Here is a 12723-nt window from a genome sequence, read left to right as displayed (position 1 = left end):
GCTGGTTGTTACAGAGCAATCGCTTTTATACTCTCAGACAAAGCAATGATGTTTTAAAATGTTGATGGACGAATGAGGGTTTTTGACGTTCCAGTAGAAAGCATGCAATTAAATCGCTCACGATATTTATAGTGTCATGTCATCATCTTAGCATTACTCTGACTCTTGGTCATATTAAAAAGCTTCAATCAAGTTCAGCAAAGAACTGCGGAATAAACATATTACTAAAAAAGGTCAGACCACAGGTGGTCAAAAAAAACTTTGTCAGAACGTCAACTCAGACATTTCAATGATGTCAGATAATCAAAAACAGGCGTTAAACTCAATCTTTCTTCTGGTGTGGTTAAAGACTAAATTAAAACAGGCAGTATGTTTCCACTTCTTTCTGCTATATCAGCATTAATAGCCGCTGCAGTCCCAGCTGTAGCAAACGCAGCTGCACTACGTGCTGCTTGACCTACTGCTCGGGTGACATTAAAGAAAGCAACAGGAAAAGGATCTGTAAAAGAGGGAAAGGTCTAAGATTACCAGGGACTCCTTATCGATACGGAAAAGGTCTGAGACTTCCAGAAACACTTCGTTAATCCGACCAATGTCAAATTTTGATTTACATGATGCTGCTAAAAAACTAAATATAACATTTTTTGAGGTATTTTTATGCGTGATCAGTTACCAAAACAACCAACAATATTGAAACAGGTATCATTAATTTCAATAATAGTTCTGGTCCTGGCTCTCACTGGGTGGCAAACACAATTGATCCACGTGTAATTATTTACTTTGATTCGTATGGACTGTCTCCACCAAAAGAATGTTCAAATCGCGTAAACACAATAAAAACTTCAGTCAGGTATTCATCATTACCAACACAAACAATAATGGATCCGCCAATATGTGGCCGTGAAGTAATTGCTGTACTCGACGCTGTATCTTCATCAACATTATCGCTTCATAAAGTCGTGGACGAGTATACAAGTAGCCTTTAATAGTTTTAAACAGATCTTAAAGTATAATGGTATATATTTACGGAAGATCTTCTCGCCTGAGTAAAACTCAGTAAGGCGACTTATCTAAATATGCTACTCGTGATGAGGTCAATCTTTTGAGTCTTGCAAATGTGGACCAAATTGAAGTCCTTGTTTTTTTAGGATAAACAAGGACGATTAAAGACGAATCATATCCCGTTGACAGATATTATTCTGCGGGTTCCAGATGCAATAGAAGATAACTTTGTGTTATTTACTAAAAACGGTAAAATTAAAAAATCAAATGAATCAATTCTATCAATACTTTGATCATCTTGTAAGACCTGATAGTGAGATTTATCGAACAGAATGTCTTATACAAAAATGTAAAATCTTGCGTCAAATTATACCCATGACGATGTCATAAATGAAAAGTTACTCAGTAATTGTTTAACGATTCCATCAGTCGCAGCTCATGTTTCTAGAGAGATAAATTCGTGGAAGCCCACGAGGTTTGATTTTCTGAATGATATTACATCGAGTTGTGTTGAATACGGACGCGGTGGATTATGGAATACTAAATACCATTATAGTGATGCTATTTCAGTTGATATGGTTGCATGTTATCCGGGATGTTTTCTTGGTATGGGAGAGTGTTCGAAGTATTTTGAGCGATTTGGACATCCCACACACGAGACGACCAGAGAATCGCTAAATGGACATTTGCCAGATTTTGATTTGACTGGATTCACTTGCATGGAGTCATTTAGGTTAGCTGAAAATTTTCATCCAATTTGTTATGTCTGGTTTGGCAAACATTTTTCAGAAACAATGTTGTCACCAACAGTATTATTACAATATATGCTTGATGTAAAAATACTATTATTGTTAACATTAAGTGTGAAGCAATCGTATCATATCGTCCTCAGAAAGACATTTGGTTACTACAACAAAAGAAATATTCGGAATATGAAAAATCCTGATATGACATTTTGAGATTAAAATCGCACAAGATGTTGGCAGAAAAATAATTTGTAAATTCACCCAAGGAGGATCATAAACGACATTGCACAAGATTGATTCTATATGATGATGAACTAGATTTTATAATTGCTAATAAAACGAATAGAAACACATATATAAGTCGAAGTTATGTCAATGTATCAAACGGAACTAAATTATGTACAATTGTGAGTTATATTGATGGTAAGTCACCGCAGTTTACTCATTTAAGATCTAGAATGCTCGCGTACGTTTCCATAAATCTATTATCGATGATAAATAGAGTTTCTGAGTTTGCTGCCAGAGTCGCTACGGATTCGTTTTATATAAAAAAAAATACAGAATTGCTAGGACAACTACATATCGGCACTTATGCATCATGGGGTGAATGGAGAATCAAACAAGAAGATATGCTCAATTATTCTGAATTCGTCGACGTTGTGATTAAGGGTATTTATTACCCAAAAAATCAAATATCAAAATTGTTATCTGCACCATCTGTATTCGATCCTGTAGCTAGATATAAAACAGTTTATCTCAATGGGCATGGAGTTCTGGTAAAACAACTCTTGTGATCGAATAAATCTTGAACAGTTGTTCAGAAATAGTTGTATTAACACCTACACACAGACTCGCAAGAGAAATCAGAGAAAGAAATATTAACTCATGCACTTATAAATTCTTTCGATGGAAGGGAGTTAATGGATTCCTGATCGAATGAGACAGAAATATATTCCAAGGATAAAAGTTAGGGATGAACTATGCATTGTTTCATTAGAAACGTTAAAAAATTTCTTGATTAGTTATTGACAAAAAATACTGCTGTGATAATATGTGGCGATCATGGTCAACCACCGCCTTTTGTTGGATTGTCTTCATATAAATGGCCGAGGAATTGTGTTGTTGTTGTTTTTGTTGTGGGGTTTAACGCCATTTTTCAGCACACGATAGGCTATGCATGGCGGCCAGTATTAATGGTGGAGGAAGAACCCGGGAAAACCCCGGGAAGAACCACCGACCCATGAGAAGCTACTGGCAAGCTTTCTCACATATCCACATTGGCCGAATCCTAGACTCGAACCCACGCAAACAGAGGTGAGATGACAGTGATCCGTAACGGAGAGCGTTTTAGGCCACTCGGCCACTTGGGGTCCCGAGGAATTTTGTTGATTAGTATGAAGAGATAGCTGATGATCATAGAGCACTTGATCCAGAATTAAGTGAGATTAAGAAATTAATCAGACTACAGCCTAATATACTTTAATGTGAAATAATGTGAAATAATGCGTGAAAAAATTTCAGAAACTCCTATTAACAATTTTTGGAATTTACGGAGACCAAATGATTTGATAGTGACAAGTTGAAAGATAATTCGGGATACACTTCAGCCGCAATTATTTATGTTACATAAAGAAATTGTTTCAAATCTACCCGTACCATTGTGTTATTGACCAGCAGATACACGATGAGAGAATATTGACGTTGATATACCAGTATCGTCAGAAAAACAAAATCTTGTATTAAATAATATTGTTTTAGTTCCTGTCAATGTTGTTGAGAGCACGTAAAATTATGGAAAAAACTCCTTGTACGCTAAAATTAACCATCTCTGATACAAATGTTTGGATCACCGATGATCGTATCAAATGGTCAAATTTAGCTTATCTCGCAGTTTCTCGAGTCAGAAGAATATCTTAGCTGCGGAAAAATGTCTTAGACTTTACAGAAACTTTTGGTTATAGCGATGTTATTGATAATGATATAGTAAGAAAAAATTAGTTAATTATAAACAATGTGACACAAAATAAGCGCGACTCTGATTTCGATGCTGAATTTATGATGCCATTTAAACAACGACAGAATAATCATTGTGCGAGCTGTAAGACAGTAATGTTGTGGCAGTATTCAAATAATAATCAAACACAATTTACCGTAGACTAAATTAATAGCAATTTTGGTTACACACGCGAAAATGTAATGCTGACCGGTCTTGAATGTAATCGACGTCGAGGTGCAAGTTTACAAAAGTGACTGCGGTGGTAATTGTGTGTCTTCAGGAATTACTTGCAATTGTTCAGGCACAAATGCACGTAGAGGAGAAATTAAATCTAGTCTGTATATTGCGGGTCTACCCGTGGATCTTACCACGCTAAAATTGTATGATCTGTCAGTGTTAACTCCAGCCAAATCTACATCATGTACTGTAACACCATGGATGATTTTATTATGGATGTTCGTATTCTGTGTGAATGTGAGTGTGAAAGCCATGCATATGATAAACTCAAGGTGATAAATACTTCAAACATTCCCTATCAACCAATTAGCTAATGATTCTTTGAAAGATTGTTTTTATAATAGAATTTAATGCATGAATCAACTTCACATTTGCAACATGTCTTTGTTGCAGATCGTTACTTTTATAAGCTACATCATGAATATGACATGCTTTATCAATAGCGTTTATTGGATATTCGCCAGGTCTAGGTTGATCTCGCTCGTCAAGTCGAATATCAATTCGAGTTCCAGGAACGCAGTAATTATATCCTGGAAGTTGTTTTTCTCCTGTGTATTTAGCCCATGGAGCTCCTGGTAATTTTAATAATGAAGCAGCAATATCACCACCAGACACTTTGTGTCCTGACTGTGTCAGGGAGATAAATGTATATTTTTTGTACCACAATTTACACATTTACCTATAAGTGCACGCTTTCTATTTTTTATTATTATTGTTGTTAATCCACTTGTGGGGGTGGATGCTCTACATCGAATACAATATAGATCAATATTATTTATTATATTTATACAACATGGACGTCATTGATTTCTCATCGACACGAAAACAAGAACCAGTCAAAAATATTTCAGCTTACCAAATTCTATCTGACTGATAATAATATGTCGTTCTGGCTCTGATAAAATGCAGTTATTGTTTAATTTTATAATCAGATGGCTCAATTGGGATAAGTTATATTTAGTGGCTCCGTCAGTTGATGATAATTAGATGTTTTGACGTACTTAAAGATTTTAATGAAAAGGCAAAATTGTTAAACGAAGATGCGTATGATATTAATTTTATCACCGATATTGATGAAGCACCATCTGTAGATGACCTTGATGGATTCATTAATAATTTAGTTGCATACGATGATGTGATGCTGGACAAACAATCAAATCCAGCTCGGATAATTTCTCGAGGCAGACATAAAAATACTGATGTGATTTATGATACTCAGCGATATACACAAATACCTAAAGTGGTCAGAGACAACTGCAATATTTTAGTTGAATTTAATGGAGTTGAAAACTGCGAAATACTCATCAGACTTGATACAGCGAAGATATAACATAATCAGACTTAATAACTTCTTTTTCAGAAACAATCTATTCCACGCGGATTTGTAACAATAAATTTGCATGAGCCTCGATCAAGATAGGTCTTGATCAATATTTGGTTGAGAAAATGATTTAATTACTCATATGTTTATAGCTGGAGAGAGAGGGACCGACCTCAGTGAAACGTCCGGCGGGTAAACGAACGCACATACAAATTTAGAAAAACATGAACGTCAACGATAAAGTAACAAAACAAAAACCAGTTAGAGAAGCTCTCGGTAAGTTAGAGGCTTCTGTTTTGGCGTAAATGACCTTATGTTTTTTCGTTTTAGTAGGAAGCCTTATTTTTAAAAAAATGGCTTTCCAGCAAAAGGTCTATTTACCCTCTCTGCTGCTGTTCACAACATACCAAGTTGATACTTTTGTGTCATCATTTCCGCTAATAACCTTCTGAAACAACTAGATCCCGTGATTTTGTTCCTGTTCGGCAACTAATGATTGTCCTTCACCACTCTGAGTAGAGTCATGAGAATGAGTAGTAAAAAGAGCATCACTGGGATCAACAACTCTTTATTCATTTATTCTATGAGTAAAACTGACCTCACTAAAAGACTGACCCATAAAACTGTCAGCTAAAGGAATAACATTTTATTCAATTTCATTCCCATGATCGTTCTTTGCCATAAGTTCAGTAACTTTAGATCTGGATTTATAAGCCAGTGATTTCAATTTCAAGCGGATCAGCTTCATGATCCATACAAGGCTTGTCAATGACAAGTGAATTAAGCACAAACGTATCTCCAAGCTCATTTATAACCTAACAGCAAATGAAGATGAGTAAGGGGCCAAATATACGGCGATCCTGTAATCAGACGTTATGAAACTGTCTGATGACAACTGAACACAAAGGAGAAGAATAAGAACAATTTCACTAGAAGATGACTTCGCAGAGAAACATGATAGTACAATACTCTGAGAAGATCCTATAGTTTCATATCTTAACAAGGATAGGATGGACATAATCATCAAAAAGGGATACAGAACGTTTCGACACGAACGGGTCATATTTCTCCATAGCAAACTCAGACTGGCAGTTCGCTATTAAAATAAATGTATTCTTTCAATACATGACCGTGACCGTGACCTCTTATAAACAATATTATTTGTAGCAGTTCTATATTTATTCTGTTGCCTCAGTTTCAACTTGCAGCAATCAGAAATAGTGCGTTCTTTCTTTCTGTAATATGTCATCTTCCATCTCTTTTTCCTTTAGCTGTAATTCCCTTACTTTTCGGTCTGAATCAGATGGAGACTTCATAATCAAATGCAAACCATTTTATCAGAAATATCCTTTTTCATCAGATAATCTAAGACAATTTTCCGTCGCTAAAGAAGTCTTCGTCTCAGTAAGATCACATTGTTTGGCTAGCTCAAGCTATTCTTCCGTTTTTAAGGACTCTTGCCCTTCCCGGGTTGGATATGAAACATGGTGAAAGGTTGTTCGTCTCGCCATAATTTTCCCAAATATGTGAAAGTAGAATACCTGAGATTAAGGAAATTTCAAAGAAAAGTAAAATTTAAATTTGACAAATAAAAATAATGTCTCTGAAAGATTAACATTGCAATACGAGTCACCCAATTTATTTCTGTGACACTATTGTCTTAAAAAAGCAATATCAAAGCAGTGTAAAACAAGTTATTAATAATACAAATATAATCAATTTCCCTACAATACAAAGAGAGAAAGTAAAAATAAATTACATTACAGTGAATGAAATCCTGAAGAGTCCTAAATGTTGTATAAATTGCAAAATTATCGAGTAATCCCAATAAGTTCATAAAGTATTCCGAATGATGTTATATAGTGTGGTGATATATCAACAGTACAGAAGATACATGTTACAATCACAATCTCTCTTGAAATGAATTCACAGTAATATCGTAACAACTATAATTACAAATGCCATGGATATAAATTCATAGTAATTCCGTTACATCTATTATTCCAGTTAATATGGATAATTCAATCTCTGTAATTCCAACTAATAATTAAATTAAATAAATTCATAATCTCAATGTAACTAAATAGCTTGCGATACTGGTGTTGACTACAAAGAATACCTAATGCTATTTAATAAATCTTCATATAAAGATTAATACGTCGCATGTCAATAATGCAATTGTAAACAGATCAGCTGTTTAATCACACATCAGAAGTAAAGTCCCGGCCTTTAAGAACTAAAGTCCTTAAATCAGATAATGCGACGAATACTTCAGCTAAGAGTACATCTCGCTACATTTAATCTCATAAATATTTTTCAACGATCCACTAAAACGTAAGAATAAATCCAGATTTTTGTAAATTTTTGCCATTTTCACATGTGCTTTAATATTGCCTCCTTCACATACTTTATCATTATGTGTTACGTTGAACTTTGTTTTACAACTATTGTATCTATGTTTCTGATGACTGGTTGTAAATTGACACGGTAAAATTGATGAGATCTTCCTGCTGTGCCGTGAACTAAGTTGATTACATATTTAAATATGTGTGTTTGATTATATTTTTGGAATGGGGGACAGTCGCACTTCAAATAAATAAATTTACCCGTTATGCATGTTGATCATCTAATTAATGCTTCTTATCTCGATTAATGCAATATGTAAATCATTGTCGTTCTAGTTGCATTGCTTAGCATCATTGTTACTATGTAATAGGGACATCAACATTTGCATTGTCATTCATGTTATGTTATAACACTTTAATTACAATTTAATCGCATCTAAACTTCGACAAACATATACGTTGCTGTTCATATTGAGATTATTAAAATATTTGTACTCATTAAATAATTCTATCACATCTTTGAACACTGTTGAACTGACCACCATGGAGATTCGCTCCACCATTTGTGCTGTAATTAAAATTCAATTTATTTCATTTGGGGACTTTTGTCACAAATTATAGCATCCTATCTACTATGGTTTCAGCTGTATAATGTTTCAATATGTTGATTGTGTGATGTGTTTCAGCACGATAAAGTCTGGCTAAGGATAATTTCATTTTTACATCTACAATCTTTTTATTTATGCATCACGATGACAGCAATAATAAATTGATTTCCTACTTTGAAAAGTAGTTGACATCACGCTATAGGAGCACAATTACAATTAAAGCAGCTCTCACGTTTGCTGATCAGTTATTGCAAAGTAGCGTGATTTGAACTCAAAATGGAGGTGACAGATTTTCCATTTTTGAAGATTGTAATTATGTTTGCATATAGCTGCATTAAAATCGAAGCTTTTTACCATTTTGTTGGAAGCTAAATTAAAAAAAAATTGTTTTCATCTGACCCGCCTAATGCTGCTTTAAACAATGGTTTATCATTATTTTGACTCTTTGTTTTGTTGAAACATATCTTCGAGAAAATTTCGTGATAGGGAATGCAAACAGCCATCGTGTCCTTATATATATGCATATACCCATAAGTTGAGTTCTTTGCCTGCACACCCTGAAAATTTCCTTTTTATGTGAAGTTGAAGAAGAAGGGCTTCCAACACATCGACGGATTGGAACCAGCAGAAAGCATGCTTGCCAAAGCGAAAGAGAAAAATGTGTACGAAACGTACATCAACACCGCCATGACAGACAAGGATTTAGACATAGTTGACGGTAATCCCCATGTTTTGTTTTACCAGACTGAACAATAAATTTCTTACTCGGACTCGGTTATTCATCCAGTAGTATAACCATCAGATCTGTTTGAGAGCAATAGTTAGTAATTTATACCCATTTTAAAACTTCTTCAGGGGAAGGTACAATTTACATCTACAAAACAAAGACTAAACGAAAAGACAATAGCACTTCATTACTAATGGATGTTGTTAGATGGGGGATATAAAAAAGAATACAAATACACAAGACAAAGAAGACAAGCTTAATATAGTCTTATATATCTATGTTACACCTGCCATCAGCCCATTGATGTTGTACCTATAACAAAATTAAAAACAGGGATTATATTTGACTTTCCAGAGAATTAGGATCGTCGTTAAATAAAGTAGATGTTTGACAGAAACAGTCGTATTCAATTTTAGTCACGAAGTCAAACCAGTCAAGAGATTTGATTGTGGGACGAAGTAGTGATTAATTGATCCACCCATTTATCAATTTAATTACATGATATTCAAAGTTTTGAGTAAAAGTTTATAAATGTAACTTTGTTCGAAAACTTCAGTATATCAGTCAATCTATATCATGTGACGAAATACTGAGTAACTATGTATATTGAAAAACAGGTCTGATTTGATTTAAAGCTATTTTATGTTATTAACTAAATTTGGATATTTTGTCGAGACAAGTTCGTGTACAAGACATACGCTACTATTTCTTTCTTACATAATGCTCTCTCGCTGCTTCGCATTTTTGTCCCTAAAATCGGGAAAATTAGTCACCTTCCAACACCTGAACTATTTTCGCACAGAACACACCAATAGTGCTCCAGTTATGGAGCAGGATAATTGTTACGGTGCGCAAACATTGTAAAATTGCTTCAACATTAGGTCAAGTTGCAAAATGGCCTGACTATGCTGCGAAGTTACCTGATTCTGAAGTATTATAATGAAACTGTACATTGTTGCGAACCGTCGCTGAACAATACATAATTAATTAAATAAATAAATAAGGAAAATTAATAAAAATCATTTGAAAAGAGATTATACAGACTGCATACAGGTTTCCTATCAAGGGCAATAATTTTCCTGTAAGCACGGTTTATAACTGAATCACATTTATTTTTAAGGAGTATATGACGTTGTCACCGCAAGCGGTGTTGCAGGGTACTTTTGCAGTAAAGCCGTACGGGAGATGACACGAATAGTTAAATCAGGTACGTTGACGTTGGATTGATTCGACAGCAAGAAATTAAATATTAAAGATTTCTTAAATCTTCATTGGTGTTCCATTGTAATTGCTAGTTGTTTGTGCTTGTGTTTGGGTCTGAGTGTGAGTGTGTGGGTATTAGTTTTTGTATGTGTGTACGTGTGCTGCATCAACACATACTAAATCTAGAAATAAATGCATGAAGCAATAATGCATATACATACCAACTCGAGAAACACCAGCATGAAACAGTATATATGCAAGAGAGAGAGAGAGAGAGAGAGAGAGAGAGAGATGTTTTTATCAAGCCAGCAGGCGCAATCAATCGTTAATGTCATCATTACACCTGCGAGGAACAGACAACTTTCCGGGAGGAGATTTTATAACAAACTTTGTTAAGACCCAACAGCTGACCACTCTTAAAGGCATGCGCAACACATGACACGTTATTTACAAATAATTTTCTTAATCTAGTCCAGGAAAGTTAATTTAGACCTAGGCATACACAAAAATGAATCAGAGGAAAACAATAACTTCCAAAAAGAACCATCCTCTGAATAAATGCCAGACTTCATTCGTTTATTATTACCTTCGACCTTTCGTGGCAAATCGTTTGATTTCAGAACAACTCCTTCAGGTATGGCAGAAAACAACAAGGGTTTCTTCTGATTAAAAGTAGTTCCTGGCGCGTGGACACCATGCCAGGGAAAACCTGACCGAGACAACCAATCTAGTAAGCTTAGCAAAAGGGCTAGATTTCTCTGTACCATGGGTGAGAAAATGTGCTCATATGTTACTGCCTGGAAAATTATCACGTCACTCACGGTGCTTGTCGCACTCTTATCGTGCCAAAAGAAATCATAATTGACATCACTTATTGAGCTGTCGCTGGCTAGTCTTCGTGCATGGAGAGTAGCGAAGTTGATATTCAGCGTATGCAGTATCCTGTCAACAGAGGGTCCTTAATTTGCTTTTCTTTTTGTTGGGTGCACTCTTGATGTCTGTTTGTCAACAGCAGGTAGTGAGGGAGGTAAAACGAAGCCAGTCATTAGCTTGCAGGTAGTGAGGAAGGTAGAACGAAGCTTACAGGTTGGAAACGGTTCAGCCAGGTTGTAGGTGCTAACTCAACAGTACGAAGCAATGATCCTTCCGATCGTCGGATGGAAAACTTTGCGCCCGTGCTATAACCACAACAATCTAGACCTATAACCTGATCAACTAGGCCTCCAACCTTATTATTCCATTTCTGGTAGGAGAAAGATGAACTGTCCTCACAATGGCTTACTGCTTCACCCAGGCAGGGAATACAGGCTTAACCTTGCCCAAAGTCTGAGCCTCTCTGTACATTTGGTAGGCTGAGTCCTCATGAAAGACAGGTGTCATTGTGTCTTGGTCGCAGGTGCTTCTAGGAACATGAATAAAGAATACCCATCTCCTTAATGGGACCACGATCGAGTTTGTATTTTTGGATGGGTGATCCCGCTTAGTCTTTGGCTTTCCCCAGTCAGTCCTTTAACTTAATATCTGACTATAATTATTCATTCATGATACAGCATTATAGTTTTTGGTTAAGGCACACAACCTACTGGAGATCCTGTATTTTAAAAAATAAATGTCCGAAAAAAGTATGCGCTGACAAAGCTGTATTTATCAATAGTTATACATTTATACGGTTTAAAATTAAAATACGCTTTAAACATCAAGAGCGTAAACAAATGAGTGTGCTTAAAGTATTAAAACAACATTTGTAAACAATAGTCAGAGACGGCCAATCTGACTTTTGTTCTTGTTCTTGTATTGCTGAATGGAAGTAATATATTTCACTGTTTTATTCCTTCAGGTGGCACCATTGTCATTGCATCTAACTATGAGCAGAGAGCATTCCATGGCAATCTTGAAGGAACCTTGAAATCTCTAGAAAACGAGCATAAGATTGTATTACTGAAAAGAGAAGTTAAAGATGGATACCTATACAAGCAGAGAGCTGATGTGATGGTATACAAAGTACTGTAGACGAGGATATGAATGGTTGCTGAGTATTACTAGCAATCTGCGACACAACGGCGTGGTTTGTATAATTCACTCAATGAAGACGATCTGTATTGCGGCTGAGCAATTAAAAATCCGGAAAGATGGATATATCATTTTGAGATTTGCTACATTCGATTTCAAACATACTTCATAATCAAGTACTATCCAGAAGTTTCTAAACACAAACGTTGATAATATTATATATATATATATATATATATATATATATATATATATATATATATATATATATATATATATATATAACAACATGCATATATAGAGATTATAATTTTTCTTTTACCTTTTCTTGCGAGCAGATATTATTGAATCGTGGGTAAGGTACATAATAGCTGCAATGTATACCAACACGTTTATGTAACATTGTAATAAAATGAAACATCACGCTCGTCTGTGTTCTCTGTCTGAATGGGTGCTGTAAGCATCCTCTCTTTGAAATATTACGTACCAAAGAAAAACCGATATGCTTGTAGAAAATGGTCCGCATTT

At 35.2% G+C, this 12723-nt stretch overlaps 1 protein-coding gene across 1 annotated transcript in view; it reads left to right on the top strand.

The window, feature by feature from the left end:
* LOC149799019 (uncharacterized) overlaps positions 1-12430 on the top strand; it is a 28962-nt gene extending 16532 nt beyond the window's left edge. Inside the window, exons 4-6 of the mRNA XM_089957016.1 lie at positions 8838-8973; positions 10103-10189; positions 12023-12430. Coding sequence (XP_089813142.1) covers positions 8838-8973; positions 10103-10189; positions 12023-12195 — 396 coding nt within the window. The 3' untranslated portion in view covers positions 12196-12430. The remainder of the gene's footprint in view (positions 1-8837; positions 8974-10102; positions 10190-12022) is intronic.
* The last annotated feature ends 293 nt before the right edge of the window (positions 12431-12723 follow it).

Source organism: Sinohyriopsis cumingii, chromosome 5, assembly GCF_028554795.1.
Source record: "Sinohyriopsis cumingii isolate HCF-2022 chromosome 5, ASM2855479v2, whole genome shotgun sequence".
Lineage (NCBI taxonomy): Eukaryota > Metazoa > Mollusca > Bivalvia > Unionida > Unionidae > Sinohyriopsis > Sinohyriopsis cumingii.
Note: the sequence above shows the minus strand (reverse complement) of the source record. Positions and strands in the feature narration are given on the sequence as shown.